General features: G+C 39.5%; 1 protein-coding gene across 1 annotated transcript; it reads left to right on the forward strand.

Moving 5' to 3' along the window:
• The first annotated feature begins 317 nt into the window (after positions 1–317).
• On the forward strand, positions 318–10,179 carry LOC145045319 (protein FAR1-RELATED SEQUENCE 5-like). The gene is made up of 5 exons (XM_078993656.1): positions 318–474; positions 907–1,741; positions 1,846–2,069; positions 2,244–2,662; positions 10,054–10,179. Exons 1-5 carry the CDS (start codon positions 318–320, stop codon positions 10,177–10,179), a joined length of 1,761 nt encoding a protein of 586 aa, XP_078849782.1.
• Positions 10,180–10,630: the final 451 nt, after the last annotated feature.

Consider the following 10,630-nt stretch of genomic DNA (forward strand, 5'->3'; position numbering starts at 1 on the left):
TATATATATATGGGAGTAGGATCAAATGAGAACACCTAAAAGGTTGAGAATGCGAAAACACTTATCAGCCAATCATTTTATTATGGTATTTAAGTAAATTTCTATTTAATATAATTTTTAATTAATATAATACAATTAATAATCAATATATTATCCATTATTATTTACCTATAATTAACGGATATTCCATAGTTATCGTTGAATTGAAGATACGATTTACAGTATACGATTCATGATTCAGTCAATCGACATTTGTATCTGTAACATCGTTTATGGTTGAAGATAACAACGTAGGAATTTGTTAACCCAAAATATCGATGTCGGACTATTTTGATTACAGTAGCGATGATACCGAACATGATGATCAATATGGTGACGAAGCATTCGACAATAATCAATATGATGAAGACGATTTATATCATTCGGGTGATCAATACAGCGGAAGAATTCAATTATCTGATTATGCGAGTGAAGGTAACAATATCAACATCTTTTAAATACAGTTCATGTATTAAAATCAGTATTGAATTTATGTATATGATGAATAAGACGTGTCATTTATTCTGTACATATTTGTATACGATTAATCATATACGTTTTATGTATTAATTAGTTAATGCTGGTGTATATCAGAAATCGTTGTACATTGTTTCGTAAGTTTAATACAATGTTTCTTAAGTTTGATAAGCATTGGTGATTATGCGTTAATACAATTATATATGATAATGATTTAAATCTTTTGACATAGTTATGTGTATTTTAAAATGAGTAAACACTTCAACTTTGATTACTATTTCACACACATTGATTATGATTAGAAAATTGTTTAGTTTATGAATACGTAATTGATCTAAATTTATATCATGTCTCTCGTGTCGCATTATTGTTTTTTGTTGTCTAAAAAAGCAAGTACAAATCGAATTGATTCTGAAGAGGAATCATTCAATAGTAATGTTGTTGACTCGCCCGGTGGGAAAACCAAGTTGTGGAAACCTATTGTTCATAAAGAATTTATGTCAGATGTGGATGCTACTTATCAATCATTAGAGGAGGCGGTTGAAATGTATAAATTATATGCAAATAAAGCAGGTTTTGGTGTCAGGTTAAATACAGTAACGAGGTTTGGTGACAAAACCATTAAAAAAAGGTATGTAGTGTGCAACAAAATGGGTAAAATACCTAACAGATCAACTGACACTTTGGATCCTGAGGGAACTGGAAGGAATAAACAAAACTCAAACTTCAGAATCACGGACTGCAAGGCATTGATAAAGTTTGAAAGGTTACATATGCGAACTAATGCTTGTAAAATATATGAGTTTGAAGAGAAGCACAACCACCCCCTAGAAACTAAAGAAGAAAGACGGTATTCCAAACGTGCACGACGACTTAGTTATAAAGACAAGGAGTTTATAGTGCATTCTTCAACATCTAACATTGGTGCAACCAAGGCACATAAGTTACAAGCTAGTTTGCAAGGAGGTTATGAAAACATTGGCCATGAAGCAATTGATTATAAAAATTTTAGAAGGAAGATGGGAAACATTATAGGTGACAAGGATGCACAGCTGGTTGTTGACAAAATGAGCATGAGGAAAGATGAGTTACCTAACTACACATTTGAGTATAAATGTGTTGATAGCGTGTTAAACGCAATGTTTTGGGTGGATGAAACCGATAAGTTATATTACAAGGAGTTTGGAGATGTGATCTCATTTGATGCTACATTCCGAACAAATGAGTATGCTCTTATAGTTATCTATTTTTTTCTTTAAATATGAATATTGATGTTTTTTGAGTTTATAATCAATGTTCAATTTGTTTTTAATTACCTTTTTAATACAGGTATGGAATGATTTTTGTGCCGTTTACAGCCATTGATAACCACAAACGTTCAATAAACATTGGAGCAGGTTTGTTAAGCAACGAGTCAATAGAATCTTATCGTTGGTTGCTCGAAGCTTTTTTGAAAGCACATGGAAAACACCCTCAATTAGTGTTAACAGACCAAGATCCAGCAATTCTACAGGCCATTGAAGCAATATTTCCTAGTTCTAATCACCCTTTATGTATGTGACACATTATGAAAAAACTACAAGCTAAGGTGTGTATATTTTGGTTAAAGTTAACACGCAACATGTTTTATTCAGCAATGATTTACACAGTTTACGTATTTTTAAAAATTATTAGCATAGATATTGTTTATTCATCGATAAGCTTATAAAATTCTAATGTTTTTTTAGGTTTCAGCCAATTTTTTTTGAAAAACACTGATTTTCGAAAGCGTTTTACTAAGCTTGTTTGGAATGTCTACATCGAGCCTCAAGTCTTTGAATCAAGGTGGAAACTGATTATGAGAAAATTCGAACTACTAGACAAAAGATGGTTCAAAGACATGTACAGGGATCGAAAGCTTTGGATTCCAACCTATTTTAAAGACATGCCACTACACGGTTTGATGAAAACTACTTCAAGGTCTGAAAGTGTCAACTCATTTTTTAATAAATACTCTAATTCTGGTAGTTTGCTTATCTATTTCTTGATAAACTACGACACCGCAATTGGAAAGCAACGAAATGGTCAACAGAAACTAGAACATGATACAAAAAATACAAAGCATGAAATGACGCTTCCAAGTGGATTGCTAGAACATGCAGTTGCGGTTTACACTAAATGTAACACCCAAAAATTTAAGCCAATTTACACTTTTAAAAACATTTCAAATCCATTAACCATTACGAACTTGTTTTCAAAATGTATCATATCAGAGTATCCCAGAAACAAAGTCATTAAAAGTGAAGAGTTGCACGATCACGCCTTTGCCTTGTCATGATCTCCTGAAGTACCTAAAACTGTAAGCCCGAAATCTTAGTGAGTTACCCCCAAAATACCGATACACATACAGTCCACATAACAATCTCAACACTATCATAACATTACAAACTGAACAGAACAACAAGCACTAGGTCCACAACTCTTCAAGCTGGACTACCCACTGGGCCCTCAGTACGAGTCTGGAATGCCTATCGGGCCCTCAGCTCGTATCTGGAATGCCATCGAGCCCTCAGTATGAGTCTGGAATGCCTACCGGGCCCTCATCTTGTATCTGGAATGCTCCCGAGTCCTCAGTATGAGCCTGGAATGCCTACCGTGCCCTCAGCTCATATCTAGAATACTCTAGGGTTTGTTGGCTACCACACGGAGTAGTACAACCTCAACCCATCCCACATAACATGTCGACATGTAACAGATAAATGCATATACAGATAATCAATCAATGTCACAGGCAATCCTACAAAACTACCCAACTAGCATATCAACTGGCATACATTACTGACTCAACTTATCATATCAATAACTACTGGGATATCAAATCCAATGGGCCGGCCTTGGTGCCTTAGACCCCTTAGAATAGTGAGGATAACTCACTTTGCAACTTCCGAACCGAATCACAAGAGCACAATCGCAAAGCACCGCCTCAAACTCCAATACATATATCCATCAATAACCATTGACATGAATATCCAAATTACCATAATACCCTTGAAGGTCACAGTCAAAGTCCTTAGTCAAAGTCAACCTTCCTGATTAACTCTACTCGCCGAGTCAACCCGTCGACTCGCCGAGTTCTCATATCCAGAAAACTCTCATAGCACGACTTAACTCGCTGAGTCGCCCCAAGACTCGTCGAGTCCAACGATCTCTGAGTTCCATCCTGACCAACTCACTGAGTCCCCAACCGAATCACTAATCCAAGGCTTCAACTGAAAGAGGTTAGGTTACAAGCAGACTCGTCGAGTCCAAGAACATACTCGCCAAGTTCACGACAATCTTTAATGGACTTGCCGAGTTGTTCTTCCAACTTGTCGAGTCCAAGCTCATCATCATAAGACTCGCCGAGTCGCCCATGCGACCCGTAGAGTTACTACACGACTCAATGTCTGATCTCTAGGCTGACTCGCCGAGTCATCTCCCAGACTCGCCGAGTCCATATGTGCATTCTCATAATCTCGAGTCACCGAGCTACTCTTTTGCTCCAAACAATAGATCTGGGTCTCTAGGGTCCATTAGCAACATAAAGTTGCCACCTTTACGTGCTTCTTGACCCAAAATTCCAAAAACCAAGCTAGAAAGGGACTTAACTCTTGGGGAAGGGCTTTTGCATAACAACTAGAAAGGCTTTATGCATCAATGATACATATAGAACCCAAATCTGGAGTTTCAACTCTAGATCCAACTCATGCTTCAAGATCTCATCAATATTTCTCCAACCAAACCCTAAAACTCCATGAAAATGGAACTAGAAAGGAGAAGCTCAAGGATAACGATTCCTTACTTCCGAAATGATCTCCCACTGAAGTATAATTCAGATCTCTTCAAGTCTCCTTGATCCAAGCTTCTTGATCTTCAAGATTCCTTCACAAATCACACCAAATTGCTTACAAGTCTTCTCACAAACAAAATTAGGGTTTCTGGATCTCAAAAGGGTATGCTGAGGGTGGGTTATAATGGGCTTTAGCACCAACTCGTCGAGTATAATCTGCCGACTCGGCGAGTTGGCCACTTAAACCCGTGACAAATCCCACTCCGACTCGGCGAGTAATCATGCCTACTCGTCGAGTCCCTTTCCTTAAATTACAATTTAAGCCCTTCAACAGCACCTCTAGAATTTGGGGTGTTACAACTCTCCCCCACTTAAATTAGGCTTCGTCCTCGAAGCCTACTGCAGTATACGCTTCAGAACAAACCCCTTGGACAACAGACTCCGATTTCTCAATCAACTCATGCTCTTAAAAATCCTACTTCTGTATCTCTCTTAAAATGGCTTATTCGCACGTGGCATCCTTGCCACTATTCCAAGCCAACCATCGGTCTTTCAACTCCATATCACCACATATCAGTCACATATCACCCGATGATACCATCCCTTCAAATCAAGAACACACCTTCGCGCCCTGCGAACGCTAGATACCACAAACACCCACTGAGCCTGTTAAGACACTAATCCATCTTCCTTCGCCCATGATTGGTGATAACCCTGATAACTTGCAACCTGGAACGAACCCTGTTTTCCCTTTTGATTCTATACCTCACGCGCTGACAGGATACCGCATCCTTCAGCTCCCATAACCCATCAACCAACATCTCGCGTAACCACTTGTACCTGGCCCAATCAGCCTCGGGCTGTAATACCGGGCACGCCCATAATAGGTCCAGACTACTCCAATTTGGAACCACTATCCTCCTCCTCCTCTTCCAAGGAGACTAAAAACATGCATACGTATCATCCAACATTACCACAGCCTCAACGGGCATCCTACCCGTAAGAGCTTCCATATATCTTGTACAACCCTAGTGCTTACTATCACCAACTAAAGTACTTTTGATTATCCATTTACACTACTGCTTTCCTTTCAGAGGACCCACACTCTTTCCGGAGTTACATACCTTTCCTTTCCAGGAAATCTACTCAGCAACCCTTACCGCACTTATAAGTTCCATTGAGTTAAAACTCCACTCTACACTATCTATGTAGAGCAACTGTTATTCCCGAACTCTCAAATACTCCGAATCTGATCACATACTAACTAGGCCCACACATGGCCTGCAGCCAACTCCATCATCATGATCAATACTTGGGGCCAGACTATCTCGATTACCATTGCATGGTGACATATTCACTCATTCTCCTCATACTGATCCACTAACACATACAAAGTCTTTAGCATGACTGGACCGCCTTTCCAGGCCTTCAGCCTATCTGGACCACTCTCAGAACCTTCTGCATGTCTGGACCGTTCCTTAAGATCATAATACCATTATATGTGAAACTCGGGTCTAAACTCATAACTTGAAGTTCAAGGACCTACCCTTGTATTTCGCACAAATCTTGTGATTCCTTGCAGCCGATTACGGCTTGCCCAAACCTCAACAATATTTCCATTCCGAAAGCGCTCCAACAGAATAATGAACTACTAGGATCACTAGGCCCACAACCTATGACTGGAATACCCCTACAAGGCCCTCAGCATAGGTCTGAATTGCCTCTGAGCCCACAACATGAGTCATGTATACCCCACCTGGCCTTCAGCTCATGACTGGAATGCTCATGATAAACTATCAACCTTGTCCAAAAGAAAACCTAACCAACATACTTTACAACACCAACCTGTACTACCATGTTGAAATCCCACTATGCATGATCCACCTATAGATCAAGTTGCTTATCCAAGCAAAATCCTGCAACCCTTGGTCGCACTCGACCCCAGAATAGAATGATAGATGAAATTTAGATCCAACTTGCAGACTATAACCCATAACTAATCACACGTACATCGAATCAACTCTAATGCCATCATAAATACCCACCATTACACATGAAGAACCACTACCATGAACATAATTAGGAGTCCTTAACTTTACATTCACTCGACACAAAGCCCATACTGGATCGATACTGATCCGATTCTACCAATACAGAACTAGCCCGAGAAGACTTCCACAATTATCCCGAAGGTTACCGCAACACGAGTCTAATACAAATCAAAATTCTATTTCACCATTGGGGAGAAACATACCCCAAAGACTTTGGGAACATAAACACACTGCATAAGGGAATGGGTGGAACGATCCTAGCATCGCAACTGTCGCCTATTGAATCCCATTCGGCGAATTCCTGCTCCCTGAGGGTTCACAACTTAAAATCTGTCCGACCATTCTGGAAAACATAATCTGAGCAGTAACAAACAAAACCTTCAATGGCTGATGCTCAACCTGAGAATTACCAATTCTCCCCCACTTAGAACACTAACCACCACCCACTGGTGTGAAGCCCAACATAGTTAAGTTGACAATCCCTGATGCTTGAATGATCCCACTCTCAAATCTTCAAGTCCAAAGATAGATGCTCTACTAATACTTCAGCAACAAGCTATTTCCCTTGGCGATCTCATACGCCAATTAATAATGATTAGTAAAAACCATTGAATCCTGACAATGTCGAATAACCATCTTGTGGAACCCTATCCACAAACCTCCCACATAATACCCTTTTTTTTTTTGAATCCCTGATCTCTAATCACCTACAATCCTTTGATAATAAATTTCTCCTAACACCTCCAATGGCCTAACCACTCATTAAACTTCGCGGCACATAAATCAAACAGAACAGGAAACTAACCCGAAATTACAGCTTGTCCACATTCAACAATATTCCAAGACAAAATAAAAACCGATCATGGACAATTTGACCATAATATTATTACAGAATGGGGGCTTTCCAACTACATACCAGCGACCTTTTGTGGCTCGACCTTGAACTCCTAAAGAACAATGACTACTGGAATCTGAATTCCTTCCATCCTCAATGCAGGACAACTAGGCCTGAAATGACCTGGCTGGTGACAGTGAAAGAGTCATACAACAATCAATGAGGTACTCTACATAAGATAAGGCATCAAAGATCAGGAAATCCTATCATATGGTTCCTGAGGTTCCCTATCTTAGTACTAGCATTTTGTCCTAACATATCACAATATCAAATAACGGTATGGTAATTTGGGGTCTACTTACTGGCTCCGGCTTATCGTACACTCTGCATCCTCCTTTACTTATTTTGAAAACCTTTTAAAATCTTTTTCCTTGATTTGAGACTGGATTCATACGAGTGTTCCTCCAATTCACTCAAACCAAGGCTTTGATACCAACTTGTAACACCCAAAAATTTAAGCCAATTTAAACTTTTAAAAACATTTCAAATCCATTAACCATTACGAACTTGTTTTCAAAATGTATCATATCAGAGTATCCCAGAAACAAAGTCATAAAAAGTGAGGAGCTGCACGATCACGCCTTTGCCTTATCACGATCCCTTGAAGTACCTGAAACAATAAACTGAAACTGTAAGCCCGAAAGCTTAGTGAGTTACCCCTAAAATACCGATACACATACAGTCCACATAACAAAATCAACAATATCATAACATTACAAACTGAATAGAACAACATGCACTGGGTCCACAACTCTTCAAGATGGACAACCCCATGGGCCCTCGGTTTGAGTTTGGAATGCCTACTGGGCCCTTGGCTCATATTTGGAATGCTATCGAGCCCTCAGTATGAGTCTGGAATGCCTACCGGGCCCTCATCTCGTATCTGGAATGCTCCCGAGTCCTCAGTATGAGCCTGGAATGCCTACCGGGCCCTCAGCTCATATCTAGAATACTCTAGGGTTTGTTGGCTACCGCACGGAGCAGTACAACCTCAATCCATCCCACATAACATGTCGACATGTAACAGATAAATGCACATACAGATAATCAATCAATGTCACAGGTAGTCCTATAGATCTACCCGACTAGCATATTAATTGGCATACATTACTGACTCAACTTATCATATCAATAACTACTGGGATATCAAATCCAATGGGCCAGCCTTGGTGCCTTAGACCCCTTAGTATAGTGAGGATAACTCACCTTGCAACTGTCGAACTGAATCACAAGAGCACAATCCCGAAGCACCGCCTCAAACTCCAATACCTATATCTATCAATAACCATTGACATGAATATCCAAATTACCATAATACCCCTTAAGGTCAAATTCAAAGTCATCGGTTAAAGTCAACCTTCCTGGTTAACTCTACTCACTGAGTCAACCCGTCTACTCGCCGAGTTCTCATATCCACAAAACTCTCATAGCACGACTTAACTCGCTGAGTCGCCCCAAGACTCATCGAGTCCAACGATCTCTGAGTTCCATCCTGACCAACTCACTGAGTCCCCAACCGAATCACTAATCCAAGGCTTTAACTGAAAGAGGTTAGGTTCTACGAGCAAACTCGCCAAGTCCAAGAACAGACATGTCGAGTTCAAGACAATCTTCAATAGACTCACCGAGTTGTTCTTCCAACTCGTCGAGTCCAAGCTCATCATCTTACGACTCACTGAGTCGCCCATGCGACTTGTCGAGTTACTATGCGACTCAATGTCTGATATTTAGGACGACTCGCCGAGTCATCTCCTAGACTCGGCGAGTCCATACGTGCATTCTCATAATCTCGAGTCACCGAGCTACTCCTTTTCTCCAAACAATAGATCTGGGTCTCTAGGGTCCATTAGCAACATAAAGTTTCCACCATTATGTGCTTCTTGCCCCAAAATACCAAAAAAAACAAGCTAGAAAGGGACTTAACTCTTGGGGAAGGGCTTTTGCATAACAACTAGAAAGGCTTTATGCATCAATGATACATATAGAACTTAGATCTAGAGTTTCAACTCTAGATCCAAATCATGCTTCAAGATCTCATCAATATTTCTCCAACCAAACCCTAAAACTCCATGAAAATGAAACTAGAAAGGAGAAGGCCAAGGATAACGATTCCTTACCTCCGAAGTGATCTCCCACTGAAGTATAATCTGTATCTCTTTAAGTCTCATTGATCCAAGCTTCTTGATCTTCAAGATTCCTTCACAAACGAAATTAGGGAATCTAGATCTCAAAAGGGTAGCAAATAGGTTGAGGGTGGGTTATAATGTGTTTTATATAGGGCACAACCCCGAGATTAGGGTTTTCTCCCTTCAGCACCAACTCATCGAGTACAAGCCCCGACTCGGTGAGTTGGCCACTTAAACCCGTGACAAATCCCACTCCGACTCGGCAAGTAAGCATGCCTACTCATCGAGTCCCTTTCCTTAATTTACAATTTAAGCCCTTCAAAAATACCTCTGGAATTTGGGGTGTTACACTAAAACCGTTTTCTATGAGGTCAAAAAGGAAATATTTAAAGCAACCTGGTACTGTTCTATTGACAATGTTGAAATGATTGATGGGTGGCAAGTTGTTATGATTACACAAACGGATAAGAGCAAACAGTTGAAGATAAAATGCAAGGTTATATTCATCGTTTAAACGCTATTCATTAGTGATCATACAAGTAATTATATCATTATTTTTAAATTACATATACTTGTTTCAATATTATGCAATAACCACCAACTAATATGTTAATTCAATCAGTTACTAACATATATAATTTTTATTATACAATGTAGGTTGAACTAAAGTTGCCTGAAAAAGAAGTTAAATGTTCATGCAATCACTTCATACGTACTGGCATTTTGTGTCGTCATATTTTTGATGTATTGAAAAACAACCATGTTGAAGAGATTCCAGAGTAGTATATTCTTAGAAGATGGAGAAGGGATACATTTTCCGGCCATTTGCTTGCCATGAAACATGTTGCCATGGAAACAGAAGATGACACCTTTAAACTTCTAACAAAGGCATACAACAATATTGAATACTGCTTGGATCATTTCAAAAGCAGCAAGGAGAAATTGCACGTAACTTGAAGCAGGCAGCAATGGAGTTTGGCAGTTCAAACCAAACATCATCTGATAATGATGAAGAAGAAATTATTCGGATGCTTGGAATACGCAACATTCCTGATGAAATAAACATCCATTCACCTTCATCTATACGTACCAAAGGTAGTGGAACTAAGAAAAGAATGGTTAGTGCTATTGAGAAAGCTGTTGCGACTGCAAAGAAAAAAACCAAAATTTGCACAGGTTGCAATCAGTATGTTAACCATAATTGGAGGACTTGCAAAGTCAGACTTGCACGAGA

Source organism: Lactuca saligna, chromosome 5, assembly GCF_052625555.1.
Source record: "Lactuca saligna cultivar CGN05327 chromosome 5, ASM5262555v1, whole genome shotgun sequence".
NCBI classification, from domain to species: domain Eukaryota; kingdom Viridiplantae; phylum Streptophyta; class Magnoliopsida; order Asterales; family Asteraceae; genus Lactuca; species Lactuca saligna.

Coding starts and splice junctions, on each gene's coding strand:
- LOC145045319 (XM_078993656.1), top strand. CDS start 318: ATGTCGGACTATTTTGATTACAGTAGCGATGATACCGAACATGATGAT. Junction 2,070..2,243: donor TAGTTCTAATCACCCTTTAT/GTATGTGACACA, acceptor ATGTTTTTTTAG/GTTTCAGCCAATTTTTTTTG. Junction 2,663..10,053: donor TGCTAGAACATGCAGTTGCG/GTTTACACTAAA, acceptor TATACAATGTAG/GTTGAACTAAAGTTGCCTGA.